General features: G+C 34.4%; 2 protein-coding genes across 3 annotated transcripts; both read right to left on the bottom strand.

The window, feature by feature from the left end:
- Positions 1-5885: 5885 nt before the first annotated feature.
- LOC143603013 (two-component response regulator-like APRR3) lies at positions 5886-10286 on the bottom strand. 2 transcript variants are annotated; one of them, XM_077079949.1, is made up of 9 exons: positions 9702-10286; positions 8766-9126; positions 8521-8682; positions 8301-8434; positions 8071-8223; positions 7390-7540; positions 7051-7300; positions 6430-6985; positions 5886-6345 (listed from the first exon to the last, which is right to left on the bottom strand). In XM_077079949.1, the coding sequence occupies exons 2-9, from the start codon at positions 9010-9012 to the stop codon at positions 6262-6264; spliced, it is 1737 nt and encodes a 578-aa protein (XP_076936064.1). In that variant the 5' UTR covers positions 9013-9126; positions 9702-10286; the 3' UTR covers positions 5886-6261. The 2 variants fall into 2 exon arrangements, with proteins under 2 accessions (XP_076936064.1, XP_076936062.1); XM_077079947.1 differs by having other exon boundaries at positions 7051-7309.
- A 1780-nt stretch (positions 10287-12066) lies between these two features.
- LOC143603014 (protein TONNEAU 1a-like) lies at positions 12067-14135 on the bottom strand. The gene is made up of 8 exons (XM_077079950.1): positions 13984-14135; positions 13376-13508; positions 13193-13281; positions 12994-13116; positions 12713-12801; positions 12606-12631; positions 12351-12507; positions 12067-12245 (listed from the first exon to the last, which is right to left on the bottom strand). The coding sequence occupies exons 1-8, from the start codon at positions 14068-14070 to the stop codon at positions 12209-12211; spliced, it is 741 nt and encodes a 246-aa protein (XP_076936065.1). The 5' UTR covers positions 14071-14135; the 3' UTR covers positions 12067-12208.
- Between the last annotated feature and the right edge of the window lie 4762 nt (positions 14136-18897).

The following is an 18897-nucleotide window of genomic DNA, read 5'->3' on the forward strand; positions in this document are numbered from 1 at the left end:
TGCACGTGGTATGACAGGAGTTGGTGAGTAGGCAGCGGCTAATAGTGACATACAGTACAAGAGCATGCTGCTCGCCATACTGTTGTCAATGAGCTGTCGTATCTCTGGTCAGATCTTTTGCCCATACCTCGTCAGGTACAGTACAAAAGATCCTCCAGTATCGTACGGACTGGCTTATTTGGGCGGGAGTATTCCCCCTCCCGCCTTTGTGCGGGATTGTTCCCGGCTTTGCTCATTCCTTCAGGTGACTACTGAATTAATGAGAGCTAAGTGCCTTGTGCGTGTAGCCTTGCTGCGCGGGTGGCCTTCCCTGATGGCTTGTATCCGCAGCTGCGGGAACAGGCGGAGTACTTCACCATTGGGAGGCATTTCCTGCGGGAACAGCTTGCGTACTGCGCGTAAGGACGTCACGTCTCTGAGCATGGTGGGTCCTGCGGATCCAGTTGGTTTCTGCGCAGACGTCTCTCTTCAAGGTGAGTCCTGCGGGTCCAACTGGGCTCTGCTGGGACCTACCTCTTCAGTGGTAGAATAGCGTTTGTGCCCGTGAAGTCTTTGTGGTGACTAAGAACAGTAGACGAGTTTTTTTTTTTGTGTGTACCGTACCATAAATGATCGTAGCAGGTAGATTGGTTATTATGGTGGTTAATGGCGATATTGACAGTGGTGGGATGAGGTTAATTGAAAGGACATGGACATGGTTATGCAACGTTGCAGATGGACTCATGGGAGGGACGATGATCTGAATGATGTTAATTAAAAGAGACTATTTATTGTGTTTTATTTATGTATGCATATTATTACACACCAAAATGAATGATTTGGTCTCTTATACTTTGCACATGTGACATGACAGAGTTTAATGAATCTATTTAATTACATCCATATAAATGAGTGTGTTTTACATATTTACCCATGTAAATATGTAATATACTCTCTCTTTTTGTATTTTTTACACCAAAAAAAAATGAGTGTTACATATTATTTTTACGTGATCATCAAATCAATGTTTTCTTTCACTCTTTCATTTTTTTGTCTTCTTCCCTTGTTATGAGTAGGGTACCGTACCGGGTAACGACAGATACCGGTATCGAAAATACCGATTTCGAAAATATTCAAATTCTTGGTACCGGTATCGGTACCGAAATATTCGGTTCGGTACCGGTACCGAAGGTAAAAAGTCGGGAAATACCGGTACTGTACCGATCCCGAAACTTAAAACTTTGATGCTGATTCGATACCGACGGTACCAAATCGGTACCGGTACCAGTATCGCTCATCCCTAGTTACGAGCACACACTAAGCTAATGTCAACCTTACTAATTTTATGTGTGTCCAAAAATACTCTCTTATTAACCATATAGTGGTTAGTGTATGCTCATAACAAGTGAAGAAAGATTGAACACACACTAAACTGTTTTGATACACTAAACTAAATATATCATATAGTGGCAATTTCTTTTAAATTCAAATAAAATAGCCCAACAAGAAAGATTGAAAAAATTGAAGCCAGTGGATTCTTTATTTTTATAATCTTTATAACACAGAAACACACCACAGGAATGAGCCATCTAAATTCCAAAGAGCCCTCTATGGAAAATGTTCCCTTCATATCTATCTACAATCTACATTCTACACATTCCAAGATCCAAATAACCATTCATTACTAAAAAGTTTCAAACAAGGTTTTATGAATTGCATTACTAAAAAGGTTATATCGCAAAATAAGCAAAAAGACTTGTAAAAATTTACTCAAAACTCCATGAGATCCAAAACACATTATAAAAAAAAATGGTCAAAATATAATATAAAAATGAATCTAAATAACTTGATTCTCAATATTTCCTATTAAAATTCCTTTTTGATAAATAATTCAAAAGAATTCATGGTGGTTGTAACCAGGGATGTTTTTACTTTTTATTGGGTTGATTTGAATAAATTAATCATGAAAAATAATTATATATTTTCTAGTAAATAAATAATACAGATATGTATTTATTATTACAAACTTTTATTTATATATATATATATATATATATGGGAAGGATCAAGAGAGAACTCATATTTAGAGAGAGAACTAAGAAACTCCTAACTCAAGGGTTATAATTGTAAATTTAATTTTCCAATAGATTTTAAAAACCTGCAGGTCGTGAATCAAAGCATTTGATGATAAAGAACCCTAAATCATTATAAGTCGATCCTCTGTATGTGCTTAATTACGCATACACCTCCGTTAATCGTATCTACAGCTTTGATTCAACCATTGAACACAACAATTGAAGGTATCTCTTCCTTATTCATGTGTGATTTTACTGATTTTCATTGTTTACCTCTTAAATTGATTAGATATTGCTTTATCTGCAAGATCTACAATAATAATTACACCGTAAGTCCGTAATTTGCTGATTCTAGGTCAAAAACGGCCCGAATCTAGTGATTTAAGGTAAAAACGTGCATAATTTGTTGACTCTATGTCAAAATCAGCTATTACTAGAGGGAAAAAACATAATTTGTTTGCTTCATGTGTTGATTTCTTAATTTAGTTAATAGATCATTAGGAGATAAATGAGTATTACAGCTGGGTAATAATGTGTCATACAGAGTATTGCATATATGTAATACTGTTAGCATTACATACGTGTAATGCTGTTAATACTAAGTATAAGTAATAATAATAAAAAATTTTAATCTGATACACCTTATTATATTGTTATATCTGCGTAAAACAGGGTATTACATACGTTTAATACAGAGTTTTGAGTATTGCATACGTGTATTACTATTAGTACTAAATATTTGTAATAATTAAAAAAATAAATATTTTGATATATGTGAGATCATTTGCAAACAGAACATCAAATTAGGCACATTTACCATAAATCTTTTGCAATATGCTTGTGTTAAACAATAAAGTGACATCTTGATCCATGTAATGCACATATGTAATATAATGTATTATGTATTATATACATGTAATATAATGAAGTATACATGAAATTAAATAGAGGTGTGCAGGTTATGGCTTCATGAACATGGTTTACAAAAACCATTTAGAATAATCGGTAATAGAAACAAGTCTGATTCCGATTTTGGTTTTCAGCAATAAGTGGGAAACGGCCCCGTCCAGGTATGTATTCGGTGAAGCAGACACAGAACCGTGGATACGTGAAAGTTACTTGAATAATGCTCTTTATTTGCCATGGTGTATGTGTCTAGTGTTTAGACCATCCACATACCCATTACGTACATTCAATGTATAATTTGTGTTTAATTCACGTAACTACACACCATTAATGCATAAAATATTTAACGCGTAACATACACATTCATCCATGCCATCAACTGTTTTTATTCATGTGCATGTATCAAACAAACAAACATTCATGTCAAACTGATTCACATTATCATAAACTACACGACGCCTTGTGCGTTTACAAAGTTGTTCTTTCTTTCATTCATAATGATAAAGTATTATCCATCAAAAACCCTTACACAAGACTTTTAATAACCTTTAACTTTTTTTAGTTTTTGCATTCCCAATCTCTAGCATTTTCCATCATATGTTTCTTGACAATGTTTGATCCCGAAAGCAATATGCGGGTTATGTCTTTCACCCGAAGAATCTTGATCTGCTCAACTTTCCTAATATCAATCAACCAGGTCGCCTCCGTTATCATATAATCTGTGCCATTATCTGTTTTTGCCGATGGTAACTTTATTTTTCTTAGCCTTGCTGAACTTATCAACCGAATTTAGGTAATTGGAAAATATGTCAGTCTGTGTAAACAAAAAAACAACCATTACTACTCTAATAAATATATGCATTGTTAATATAATACACATATGTAATACATGGAAACCGGACTTCATCTAAAGTTGTACACGCTCAACACCATGTTGTAAAAAATATAAGCCCACACCTCGTTCACGTCGAAAGATGTGACAGAAAAGTGATCACATAACGACGTCATGCTCTCTTTTGTCCATCTTATTTTCAAACTTGTTTAGCATTGTCGTTGTGGTTGACAATTATATTATTATGTTTATTTGTATATATACAATTAGTGTTGCAGTACTGCATATGTGCAATACACCATAGCCGCATATAAAGTGTAAGACATCATCAATGCATATGTGTAACATATCTCCAATGCACATATGTAATGCATAAATAGTTAAAGTAATGCATATATGTAATGCACATGTGTAATGCATAAATAGTTAAAGTAATTCATATGTAATGCATATATGTAACACACCATACCCCATATACATGTAATACATCAATAATTCACATAAGCCTAAACAGTGAAATAATTTATAAAATTGAACTTTATAATTGTTTACCTGTTATTTTAGTCTGATTTATGTTTGATTTAGCAACACATTTGGACAAATTAGATTATCGAAATAGAATTTATGAAACAGTTGATAATCGTTCCTTGAATCAGATGTATTACATACCTATGTGCAATCAGATGTATTCCTCGTCTACGAGCATCGTATGTTTCACTTTTCATGGGCTTTTTGACCTTTTCACAGTCTTCATGTCTGTGGCATATATGTAATATAATATAATCAAATATGTCTAATCAAAATACTATATGCATTCAATGTATCAGCTTATCTAGCCATATCGTCAACACTTCGATTTTCGTCACTATCTTTTAAACGACTACAATTTCATTGTTAGTATTTTTCCATTGTTTTTGTTGTCAGCATGTACATTATTATCTTTATATACATAACGTATATTTATTATATCTAAAAAAATGTTCTAACACTATCATAATAACGGAATATTAGTATCTTAATATGTATTTAATATGTATTGCATATATGTATTAACATTACTACCTTAACATTATCATCACAACTGAACATTAGTATCTTAATATGCATTGCATATAAGTATTAACAATACTACCTTAACATTATCATCCTAGATGGACATTATCATCACAGCTGAACTACACAAATGATCTAATAATCTTATAGCATATTTTACGGATGTATTACGTATATGCAGTATAAAGAAACATGCTAAAACATTAACATTACTATGTTCAACAGTACATATGTGCATTATAATTAAAAATTATGCAGTGGGATACAACAATTATGTATAATATCTATGTAATATTCAATTAATCATGTAAATTAATGGACTGTTATCAATTTATGACAACACATATGCAAATCACTCATAATCGGTACTTATAGTACGCCTAATCGACACTACATATACAAATCGTTCATATTTGATGCAGTGCATGCTTAACCAACACCTATAATACGCCTAATCAACAGTACATACACAAATCGTTCAGATCCAACACACTATATGCCTAATAGACCCTTATTATGTGACTGATCAACACTATTTCTCTTCAATTAACCAGAAAAAGCAAAAAGAAAAAAAAAGACGGTTGAACAGGGCAGTGTAATACACCTAATTGATGCCGATAATGTGTGAAATTGACTAATATTATTGCTTACCTGATAGTGTTCTTCGTTGTTCTGATTATATTCGTAGTCAATTGGATGAAATACATGAACGATTGGAAGAATGTCAAAAACCCTAGGGTGTTGGTCTCCTGGGTGTTTGTATGCAAATGAGTGAATGGTGAGAGAAGAAAGACCGATTGATTGTATTTGTGTGCATCTTCCATATTTACCATTCTTTATTAAAAATAACCCATAATTTCTTTTGCCCCCTTCTTTTTTTTAGCCATTGATCTATTAAAATCAATGGTTATGGTGGAGTTCTCTAGTTCTCTCTTTAAAAGGAGTTCTCTCTATATCTCACCTATATATATATATATATATATATATATATATATATATACACTTAAATACAACTGAATCCGAACACTTATCATTTACTTGGAAATATACCTTAGACCACACGTGACGGGATCGTTTAGGACTCCACAACAAGCCCAAAACGAGCCAAACACCGCCCCAACCCCTCATGTTAGTACTCGTTTTGCCAGGGTTTGTTGTGTAGGCAACGTTCTTTTTGCACGGTGGTGGGTGGGGCCAGGACTTTGAGGACCAATAGAGAAGAAGGTTGGGGGCATTTCCGGAGGTAGAAAAAATGAAATTAATGTATTCCTTATTTATGTAAAATCTTTATAACACAACACAGAAACACACCATAGGAATGAGCCATGTTAGTTGTTCCGAAGGGTCCTCGGATCGAAAATGTTCCCTTCATATCTGTCTACAATCTACACATTCCATAATCCGAATAAACATTCGTTATAGATCTGCACCTTGTCTGACAAACTGCCCACGAACACGTGGCCTCTCATCTGCAAGCTTTTTTCGGCTCTCGTATCGTACCTTCAAAAAAAAGCAACCAAAAATGTCACCATTTTCTTGTCAAACAAGAACAAAATGGTCTTTACATTTGTGTATGAAACATACCTTTTTCTCATAGCATCTTTCTTTTCTCTTTTGCCGAAACTTATTCAGGGCGGCTTCTCTTTGAGCAAATCGGTCTAGTTCAACACCACCTCCACTTAAATTTACTATTTTACCCTTTTCACCACTATTTCCATTCTCACCATTACTCTTACTATTGCTTCCTGATGCACTACCATAATGTGTTTCAGCTGGTGCACTTAAACCATTAGACACCATGGTTCTTGATGACCCGTCATCTTGATTAGTCGATTCTTGCTGCTGCTGTTGCATCCTGTGAGCATGGTGACGGTGGTGGTGGAGATTAAACTGTGCAGCCGCCTTGTCACCGTCACAAAGACCAGGATTTGGTTTGCCATCCAATGCATTGTTGGTGCTCGAGCCCATATAGTTATTGAGAGTGCTACTGCCATTAGAACGTTGATTCGGGGCTCCATTTGAGTTAGACTGAATGCTTGCATGGTTTGCTGCTTTTGAGCTAATAGTAACAGCTAGTGGTGAACAGCTGCTTACGTTTGTGGTTGGAGCTTGATTAGCATTTGATGTGGTGTTGTTATACCTGCAAGACGACAAGCGTTAGAATTTACTGACGCAATTTCAGCCAACAGCTAATAATATTAATACCTGGAGAAGGCTGAAAGATCAGACTGTTTTATAACATTTCTCTTATGGGTGGTGCCAGTATCAGTATCCTCCATGTCTAATGGTCGCTTCAAACTGAGCTCAGGGGCAGGTGAGCACAAGGCTTCATTTGTTTTCCCAGCCATAAAATGATTAGGCAACGTGGTTCTTGGCTCTCTCGTTATCTTCATCTTTGATTCAATGATTTTTCCAGAATTTCCTATTTCTAAATCTTTCCCCATCTCAATCACATCTGCAGTATCTTATAAATAGACAATTTTCAAAAAAAGAAATAAAAACCAATCATTATAAATTTAATTTAAATAAGTTTAGGCATGTTACCTAAATTATCACCCTCTGCAGCATGCTCTGTGCTAACTGTATCTGGTATTGCATGAATAACCTGGGCACAAGTGTTATCCAGGCCACCCGCCAATCGGTCCGGTGAATACTTGGTACTTGCAACTTCTACAGCTCTTTTTGACCAAGAACTCTATATAACCAAGAACATACATAAGTGGTATCACTTTACAGTATTGATGCATAGATTCTGATATAAAAATAAAGCTTGATGTTTGGATAAAACCAACCAACACTCAACGTTTTAGCAGTTTAGTCCCAGTTTAGTCCCTTAAGTTCTTTTCTTGTGCAACCATTATGTCCCTCAACTTTTATCGACTTTCTAAAACGTTAATTTGAAACTTAAAAAAGTTGAGAGATTTAACCACTGCAAAAGAAAAGGGTTAAGGGACTAAGTCACTAAACAGCTAAATGTTGGAATTTGGTTGGTATTTCCCAACACTTACCCTAAGATAATATTTAAGTGACTAAATTAGGTTATCTGAGGTACATATCTATAAGATTTTGGTATCATTTAGCACATCAGAAGAAATAAAACAATTTAGCACATCAAAAAATAAAAAATTATCAAATACACATACATACAGCAAAAACTTATAATCACATACAGACTTCATTTCTAACTTATTCACATTGTTATTTACATCCAGTTGCTAGAATTACCTGAGTGCCACTTCCATCATCACTTCCATCCTTAGCTATAAGGTCTACGCTCCTGTCATCACCCTCATCAGTTTCATCATCAGAGACTTCAATGGTTCTTGCCTTTGCAGGTTTATGAACACCAACACCACTCTCGCTCTCGCTACCGCTAGACTGATTAAAGCATTAGTTTATTAATGTATTTTGTTTGGAAGATGAAGTATAATAAGCTAATAACTAAATTAACTCACACTATGGCATTTCCTCCACACATGCTGCCAGAGGTTTTTAAGCTCATTCTTTCGAACGGGTTTGACTAAAAAGTCAACCGCACCTTTGGACAAGCAGTTAAAGACTATACCCATAGAGTCATCAGATGACATCACTGCACATAAAAATTGTCAGGTGTACCAATTGAACTTATAATTACTAACAGTTTATATATATAATGAAATCAGGTGCGATACTCACTGATCACCGGAATGTTTTTGCGAGGTACCATGTTCATGATCTTGGACAAAAGACCAATTCCTGATAGATGTGGCATGACTACCTCGGTTAAAACCAGATCGATTTGCTTGTTGATATCACTCAGTACTTTCCATGCTTCTAGACCATTTGCTACAGCAGTAACTGCAATGCAGTAACTCATATGTGATCAAATAACATTCAACAATATGAGCTGAAATTAATATTTGGAATATATAATGAGAGACCTTCATAACTGCAATTACGTAGCAGGGCACTAACAACATGACGAGTCGAGTCATCATTTTCCACAAGCAGAACTTTTAAAGACCTAAGAGGCAAAAACCTATCCCACTGAATCACAGGCCCTTGAGGTTGCTGATGTTGTTGTTTAACAGCATCAGCCAACTCGGTGTTATTATAACCATTGACATCCTCATTAATCCTTGACTCATCTTTCTTCAGACGGCATTTGATCGTTAAATGCAGCTCCATCTCACACTTCCTATAGCTTGTTAGGTTATGCTGATTGAGTTTAGACCAGTGTTGTAAAAATCGTGATCAGTCACCAATTAGTTGCTAGTCGGTATGCTACCTATTCGATTTCACCTAGTCAGACCAACAAATCAGTAGTTAGTCAAAGCCAGTCTAAATCATTCAAAATTGGTAAATTTTTGGTCAAAATAGGTTACAATTTGTCAAAATCTTTGAAGTATTTGAAAAACTGTACTTATTAATCCAATCCGACTAATAAGTTTGAAAAATTATACATAAAAAGTTGTGTGTATGTATATATAGGATCCAATACAAAGGACGCTTAACGTACAAAGTCGCATCACAATTACGCATGAAGTAAATAAATAAACAACCTATATTTAAGACTTTGTACGTTAAGTAACTTTGGGAAAACACATATAAAACTCCAATACTATTAATCCTGATTAATTTCAATTAATCGCTAGTCGAGACCTAACCGATACCTCCACCGCCTTACTAGCGCCTAGCCACATATTCAAATTAACAAACAGAAGTCTAAACAAAACCCTAAGAGCCACACAACATTCATACAATTCAACATAACACTACACAACTCCAGCAGAACTTTATACACAAATCAATATTCCAACGAATAATCAATAAAATAAGCGTAACAAAATCATCCAAAACAATAATATCCTACTTACTTTGACTTAATTCGGTCAAATCATCCGCTCATCAGTAACCGTATACACAAAATCTGATAATAATTGATAAAATACATAACAATTTAGCTGGAATTTGATTAAACTTGTATCAGAAGCAAAGGCCTAGGGTTTGTTTTGTAATTGTAAAACAACAATACAGAGTGTTTACTGGTAGAACTAGAAGAAGATATTATTATACAAGATGTGATGACGTGGAGGTAGTGAGGGCCAATAACGTGCCACGTCATTAAGATACGGGAATACATGTAGGATGGAGGGTGGTGACGTGTGTACAAAGTCAGTATACGGGTTGAGAAATACTTGGGGCCAAACGCCGGTATTTAAAATATCCGATTTCATTGGACACGTGGCGTGTTGTGAGACCAGTTAATGGTTTTATAATTCAGTGGGGCCTACCATGTGAGGTGGAAAGACGGATGTGCCCCTGTTGTGAAAGTGGTATTACGGAGTGCCCTTGACATGTCAGCAGTAAATATCTTGAGAGTTTGACTATGGTGCGGGCGGTGTACTGGAGTTATGGTGCAGCTTAACTAATTAGCGGTTGCCAAGTGTTAATTAATTGTCGTGGTGGTGTTGGCTCCGGTAGATTTCGGGTCTGTTTTTTTTTTTAACATTTTACATTTATAGTTTTTTCTAAAAATTTAAATCATGTTTTAAGTTGTATTTTAAATTAACCAATGATAAGAGTAATTTTATCAATGGCCTTATTTTATTGCTTTTTTTTTCCTAACATACAAATATGTAATTTTGTGTAAAAAAAACTTTTTTAACTTATACAATGACGAAGCTTAGACGAAGATGTCGAGAGAGCGGAGAAAAATACGCATTAAAAAAACCGTAAACGAAGGGGTCCGGATCAAATTTTCGGTTGAAAACGGGTAAATTTACACTACGTATAAAAAATGTCAGACGAAAACAAGTAAATTTACATTATTGCACAGAAGACGAAGTGGGCCGAGGCTACCTGTAGCCCCACCTATCCTTCGCCACTGAACTTATATACTTAACTGTAGCAATTGGTTTTACTTTTAGATATTGTATAATGTGACATCTAAATTTACAATTCGAATTTTTAAAATTACTCAAACACATTAGCCTAAATCAGTCCAATTTTAAACAATTAATATCACCAACCCAATACTTTTACCTTAAGTCAATGCATCATTGGTCCCCCAATTAACAGTACTTAACAATACTGGCTTTGCCCTCCCCCCCGCGAATAAGAAATGTTTAGTAGTATATAACTTTTACTCTCTTAGCTAGGTTTTATTAGTTACTCAACATAAATAGTTAGTTGTTAATTTTAATCACTGCAAAAATATAACTGTAAACGAAATGAAAAACTCTAAAAATACACGTAACCGAATTAAAGTCTTTATATATACACTGAAAGACCCAAATTTTGCTTTGGCCCGACTCAATCATGTAAAAGAAAGATTGAGGACTTGATTCAACCCGTAAAAAAATTCAATGATCCGACCCGCCAGTAAATTCCTCTTGATAGACATACAAACATTGAATTTTCTAATCCTTGTGAAAAAAATTTATGGATCCGCCACTGGTGTATATTATATAAGAGCATCCACAACAAGCTCAGACTTCTGAGGTCCGAACTTACGTGGCAGATGGCAGACCCAAGACAAGCATAGTCCACCACTGTAGATGTGATGTTCTTTAATGCGGACATGAAACATACTATGATGTGGCATATTTTCTCTTTCCATTTCTCACATTCACGCATATATATACATTATATATGTATAGTTTTAATACTTTTTAATGAGGTTTGTAGAGGGTTTTTGTTAAGAAAAAAAATGAGGTTTTTGAAAAAAGTATGAAATATGATATGACGACGACGTGACGTTATATCGAAGTTTGCTGTCGTGGATACTCTAACTTACATATGTGTAGATTTTGTATTAAAGGTAAACCAATTTTGTTCATTTTCCTTTAAATTTCAGTATAGATTATGTATTGCACTTTTAACTTTTTTTTTTTTATATAATTGAAATATATTTAATAAATTAATTATGTAATTAGTATTTTGCATACATCTCTCCCCATCAATGATAACCGAGTAAACTGTGAAGTGCTTATATATTTTTATATTCTTAAAATTATGCATATTTTTATATGCTCAAGTAAGATTGATTTCATCACCAACACAGAAAGTGTTACGCGTCATACTAACTAAAGGAGATGCTACTATACATATAAAAAGATGTCTATACGTACCCCGAACATATCACATATGAAACCGACTTTTTAAAAAGTGACATACCTATGAAAACATAGCAGTGAAATTTACAATTAAATCACACAAAACATTGTTCATTATCCAACCTTCAAAACAAAGAAACACACTAAAAAATCATTTCAACATGAAACATAACCTTTTGCTCATTATGAAACGGCTTTCTCATATATTGAGAAATGCATACATATATAGTCCGCTACAAACTACACCTTCGGTATATCTTAGTATCTTACATGCGGTCTTTGCTACTGTCAACCCCACCATGCCTGCACAAAATTTAATAGTCAGATTTAGAAAGTGTAACTCACTATGCATATCACTACAACTCTCAAAACTAAATGACGAAATTTCGAGAAGTTAAGAAGACAAACCGCCAAGAGGGGGTCAGATTTCGAGCCTTTCTGTCCAACTGAAGATTTTCCAAGGCAGTTGAGGCTCGGCTAAGATCCTCTGAATTATCATCATTTTCGTATCTCCAGTTGTAATCATCGTTCCTGTAGCTAGAGTTTGAGGAGCCTCCTCTTCGGTCTGATTGATTAACAAAAACATAAATTAAACTATAAAAGAAATGAAAGCTAAGAAGATGACTGGAAAAAAAAACAATGCAAAGGAGTAGTAATGCTCACCAGATGTTTGAGAACCGGGACCTTGCCTAACATAAGGAAACAAATAAATATTGTTAATAATTAAATGTAATATAAGGATATGATAAAATTAACACGTTGATAATTACCTTCCCAAAGGAGCTAATCCCCCAACTACGGATGATGAAGACGGCCTTCGGTTTCGAGAATCTAGATTACTTCTTCCTTTAGATTGATTCTGCAAAAAAACTTACACGAGTATAAGTTAAAGCTAAACCGAAATTTCCATACTACGTTGAGTGTCATCAATTTATCTTTTACAAAAATAATCCAACTTGGCATTTATTAAAATTGACGCGCAAGTAAATAAAACTTCCCATAGTTGGATTGTCATGCTATTTCAACAGTTTTGAGTAAATAAATATTAAACCTCAAATTTCAAGAAACCTTCAAGCACATCCAACAGCAACGGGCCACTATCTCCGTTCCGGTTTATATCATATCCATTCTTATTACTGAAGTCCCTTAACTCGGCTTTCCATGCATCTTTTTGCTGCAATTGCACGTTTACACCGCTTAAATAAACCGTAATTACAAAACTATAAAGTGTATCAAAATAAGATTATTACCAAATTACACTCTGGCAGATAAACTTTTAGTGTATGACCCAGCTGTGCCCAATCCAAGTAGTCACATATTAGTGCAGTTATAAGCCTGCCTGAAAGCGCAGACACCAAAATGCATAAGGCTGGTGATTTAATAGACTTGTTATAATAAGAAACGAATAATTTAACTAGTTTTGTTGAAAATACCCGAAGGGGAAGCATGAAGCTGCTTCGCACGATCATTGCAGCTACTGAGCAGTGCGGGAGGTAGACCTTCATCTTTCTCAATTGCTTTATCTTCTTCCTCTATTGCCTCAAATACACTTGCTCTGAGTTCGGCCTTCAAATAAATGCATTTCAAACTTAAACTTACATCCTTTTATTACGATAATCTTAACGAACCTAAACTATGTGCCGCTTTGAATAACAAAATTAAGTCGTTTAGACATCAAATTCATAAACCTTGGGGTCATAACCCTTTCTAACGAAACGCGTCAAAATGGGTTGGTGTTATTTTCCAAACGGGTGTAACCGACATTAAACATAACCGGCATTAAACGCGTAGCTTAAACCGACAAGATCTCATTGCTAGCAAAAACCAAATTAAGTTGATAATTTTGATTCTCACCCAAACACACACATCAAAACATCAACATTATAATACCCACCCGATCCGGCAATTCTATGCATCCCATTACACGAACAAAAGCATTTTAACAAAATTAAACAGATATCCACGTAATTGCGAGTATATGAAAGATTAAAAATTAGAAACAATATTAATAATAAGGGTATGGTATGTGTGGTTTACTTACTCGGATCTTAGCGAGAACACCTTTCTTTTCTAGGGTTCGAGTGACAAGTGTCTTCAGGTCCATCATTTCTCTAGTGTAATCATCCATCTCGTCTTCAGTTGTGTTCCGAAGAATAACTGGTTTTGGGGTTGTTTTGAAATACTTTTCGACTGTTTTTTGTGATTCGGGTAAGGTGAATCCGGACTGTGAAAACGGGTCGTCATTTCAGGATGTGGTTTTAAACAAATCGAACAAACGAACATCATCAATGTCTTGTTCATGTTCGTTTAATAAGGAAAATAATGTGTTAACGAACGGTTCGTGAAAACTCACCGAACAAGATAGATAGATTTTGTGTTTGTGTTCATTCATTATGAAAATGAATGTGTTCACGAACACAAATAAAATCGGCAGAGCATAGAGATTGACACCGATGCATTTATCAATGTGAATAGTAAAAGTAAGTAAACGAATCGAACGAACACGAGCAATGGCATGTTCATGTTTTCTCGTTTAATTAAACGAACACAAGTTTTGTTAATGTTCGTTCGTTTATTAAATAAACAAACTTTCTCCCGAAAAGACTCACGAACAGTTCACCGAGCGTTGGGTTTATATTACAGGCCTATGTGGTTTATTTATTTCGTGAGCTAACTAGAAAATTGTACTTAATGTGTCACGTTAATGTCAAGAAATCGGCAAACCAACATTTAACTAATATGTTATGGGCTAACTAGACATTAAATAAAAAAAAAGGTGTGATCTGTTATTTGGAGGTAGACGCCATTTGACTTGTATGAAGTGGGCATTAACTCATTAATGGAGAAAAGAAAAGAAAAGGTATGTTGTCTAGGTGTTTGCGTGGGGCAATTCAGTGAAAACCAAGCTTTCGGTTTTTTATTTTTTTAAAATCATTCGATCTTGGTTTTGTTGGTTTTAGTTTTATGTTTTTGGTCTTTAGGTTCGGTTCGGTTCGGTTTTAGATGCGGTTTTTTCTAGTTTTGCAAATAGGGCCAGAATTTGTTGGAATTTTTTTTACCAAATATATTAAAATTAGACGTAATATATTTTTTCTATAAACTAATTATTAATAGAATATTGTATATTTAAATTTAAAATATTAAAAGCTAATAAAAAGTATATTTAAAATTAAAACTAAAAGTATCAATATTAGTTATTAACTATATGTAAAAAGTAAATATATCAGTTATTAACTATATATTTTAAAACTAAACAAGTAGTCATCGTTAGTTTCAGTTTTAATGCTTACAGTTCGGTTATTATGGTTGTTTGGTTATTTCGGTTCGGTTTTTTCGGTTTTTAACAAAACACAAACGAACCAATACCCATCTTTCAGTTTTGTTAAAATTCAAAACCAAACCGTCAATTTCTAATTCGGTTTGGTTTTTCAGTTCGTTTTTTTATCGGTTTCGGTTCGGTCTTTTCGGTTTCATGCACACCCTTAATGATGCCCCTTATTTAATGCCCCTTTAATTGGAGAAACGTGGTGTTTGAGGTGTTAGCATACCTATGTTGCATTAGGGGTGTGTTTTTTATTCGTACCCGAATAAGAAACCCGACCGAAGCGGCAGAGACCCGAATAACCCGATCTGAATTCACCCGAACCGATTAACCTCCTAACCCGAACCCGAGATAAAATATTCGGGTCGGTATTTGGGTTGAAATACCCTTATTCGGGTTGACCCGAATAACCCAAAGTATGATACATCGATGTATGTATCCTAATTTTTATAGGGCAGTTTAGCGGTGAAGTAAAATAATGACCATATATATTCTTGTTCGGTTGTTCTCAATACTCCAATTAATATTTGGATCTATCACATTGGATCCCAATGTATTAATTACCATAAATCATGTTGAAAATGTATATTCTATAATTCAATTCAAAAACTTAAATAATATAGTATTTAAACCAATATGTATTGGACATGTTTTTTCAGTCTACAGAAGTATTGATCCACATGCTACAACACTCCATCCCGTCTAATGCATGCTTGTATGATAAATTTCAGGTTTTGCTAAATATTATAAATCATTATTGAATATGATTGTATATTACGCTTTTATAACGGCTTAGAATATGTTTTTTTTTTGATATTGTTAAAGGTGGATAAATTTTTTTAATTTGTTAAACCCGAATTAACCCGACCCGTTTAACCCGAGAACAAACCATATGGCTCCCCCTTTCTTCTCTTTATTATATATATATATATATATGTGTGTGTGTGTATGTGTTACAATACACAAATACATGCACACACAATTCACTATCCCCTTTCGAGAATCAAAACCAAAAAAATAAAATGTGGTGGTTCGACAATTTGTTTCCTGACAACGAGGAGGAGCCGGGATGCGCGCCTAACGATCAGCCTAGCGCGTCGAGATTACCTTATTTGAACCAGGTTTCATTGTATATTAATATAATATAAATTTGTTAGTTTGTTTATAACTAAGATATGTTACCATTACGTTTGTCAGGAGTATCACCATTACGATAGTCGGCCTGAACAGTCTTATGATCAGCCTAGCACGCCCGGGTTACCAAATTTAAACCAGGTAATATATGTTTAATATAAAGTCGTCATTTGATTTTTAACTAATACATGTTACCATTACGTTTTTCAGGAGTATTTCGCTTACGAGAGTCAACCTGAACAATTTTACGGTGAGTCAATGTACTCGTTACCTACTGGCGGGTCCTCAATTACATCGGCGCTACTCAGCGTGGTGAGAGGTACGAGGTACCACCTCCACCTACTTTCGACCACGAGGCGAGCACGTCGGGCGTTCGACACGGACGGGGCGGCGACGTGGACGACCACGTTGATGTTCACGATGCGGCGTTTACGGCCTCTGTCATCGACGACACACCGTTTTTATAGTTTGTATATATTTTGTTTTATTTTCTACAAACTCGATCTTTTGTATATGATAATTTTTTGGTTTGATGTATATACGTGTTTATTGTTTTGTTAAAAAAATTGTTATAAAAACACAAATTTTTAAACAAAATTATTATATATAAAAAAAAGAAAACAAAATAACAAAAATAAAACACAAAACTAAAACAAAATGAAAAAAATAAAATAAATAAAATAAAAAACATATTAAGACAGAAAATGGTGGGGTTTTCTAAAAAACCCCTCAATATGTTTCATATTATGCTATACGGGGCATATTAAGGGTTTTTTTTAGTAAAACCCCGTAGTTTCTCTAATAATCCCCTTTTATAATTCTCAAAACATATATTATACTCATTTGGTATCAAAGAATCATATTGGTCTGGGAATATTTTTCCCCAATGAGAAACGGCAGCCCGAGTCTTTTAACACACTTTCTTCCAGAAAAAAAAAGTGTGTAAACATAACCGAGTAACGAGTAAACGCTTAAGAATCTAACAAAGTTGAAAAATATTATCCATCTTTCTAGATATACAAGAAAATATTTAATTTAATTATTATTATTTATTTTTTTGTGTTTGGTTCACGTATGATATGAAATTATAGATTCATTCCTTTAGTTTCATTTATATTTAACTATAGATATAGGGATAAAATTGGCACTGTATCTTTACATATACCTAAAGGTACATGTATCAAAAATCAGTAAATCTGGGTACATGTACCGAATTTCATGGCACGGGTACTTTCGGTACGGTACCCGCATTGGTTCCACTTTGTTTTTGTTTTTTTTTAAATAATCTCCACTATACTTGGTATCGGTAGTGTACCAGTACGGTACCGACAATCAATTATCTATAATACCACAACCAAAACGACTGTAACTAGGGTTTGATTGGAACTGATGGTTTATAGGTTTTTTCTATTGATCGATGGGCAGATTGGAAAATATAAGGCAACTAGGTTTTGAAAAGCTCGCTTGAAACCTTGTAATTGAACAACCTGATGATAAAGAGCACTGATACGTTAAATAATGAGTGTTGAAAACCCAATAAAAGCCTCTACATATTCTAAGCGAGTACCAAGTACTCGTACTAAAAATTAGTAAATCAGGGTATGCGTGCCAAATAGACGAGTACGAATACAGGCATTCGGGAAAAAATCTCTCTCTCTAGATGTACCCTTTCAAATTACTTTTATTTTAATTTATAACATCCTTTTAAAAAAAATGATCACATAGATTTGCTGTAAATGTCTTATATTATTGGCGAATAAAACATTACAAGTATCTTAATTCTCGTATTAAATTTCTATCCACAAATAAATTTATTATGAGCTCTTTTTAAATACACAAAAACCATGTAGGCATTTGTTTATTATCATCTTATATAGTGAAAATGGTCATAGTCTTTTACACCATACAAAAAAGATTATTCATATAGTCAAACCACACATTACACAAGTAAAGAAAAACCAAAGATAACGATGGGGAACATAACCAGAGGAACGTCTCAATAACCTAAAAAAACGACAACGACATAATGACTTTGGCTTCATAAGAACTTCTCAATGACCTAAAAAAACCAACAACATGACGACTTCGGCTTCTTTATGATAGTTGAATGCCCAGCATCGCACGTAGCTTCCTTCTTTAACTCCTTGCAAATGTTAACTTTCACTTCTCCTCTTTTGGGAATGAGACGTGGTGTCTTTCCCGCCTTTTCCATCTTTCCGTATTGGTATTCCATTGTTTGAATTCTTGAATATACGTCTAACGACAACACTAGTTTCTTGCTTGTATACTTGATAGTAATACGTAGGAAGAAAGTGAAGTGTTGTAGAAGAGAATTTTGAGGAGGGTGTGGTCTTCTTCGTAGAATATATGTACATAAAATTTGCAAGTGGTTGTGTGAACAATAGGGGTGGCAGTTTTGGGGACTTTTTCATGTTGGATTTTGATTCTGGCAATGTAAGATTGCAAGTGCTTGTGAGAAAAACATATTATTAAAATAAT

The sequence above is a fragment of the Bidens hawaiensis genome, unplaced genomic scaffold (genome assembly GCF_021521415.1).
Source record: "Bidens hawaiensis isolate Kalapana, Puna unplaced genomic scaffold, B.hawaiensis_p1.1 tig00060324_1, whole genome shotgun sequence".
NCBI lineage: Eukaryota > Viridiplantae > Streptophyta > Magnoliopsida > Asterales > Asteraceae > Bidens > Bidens hawaiensis.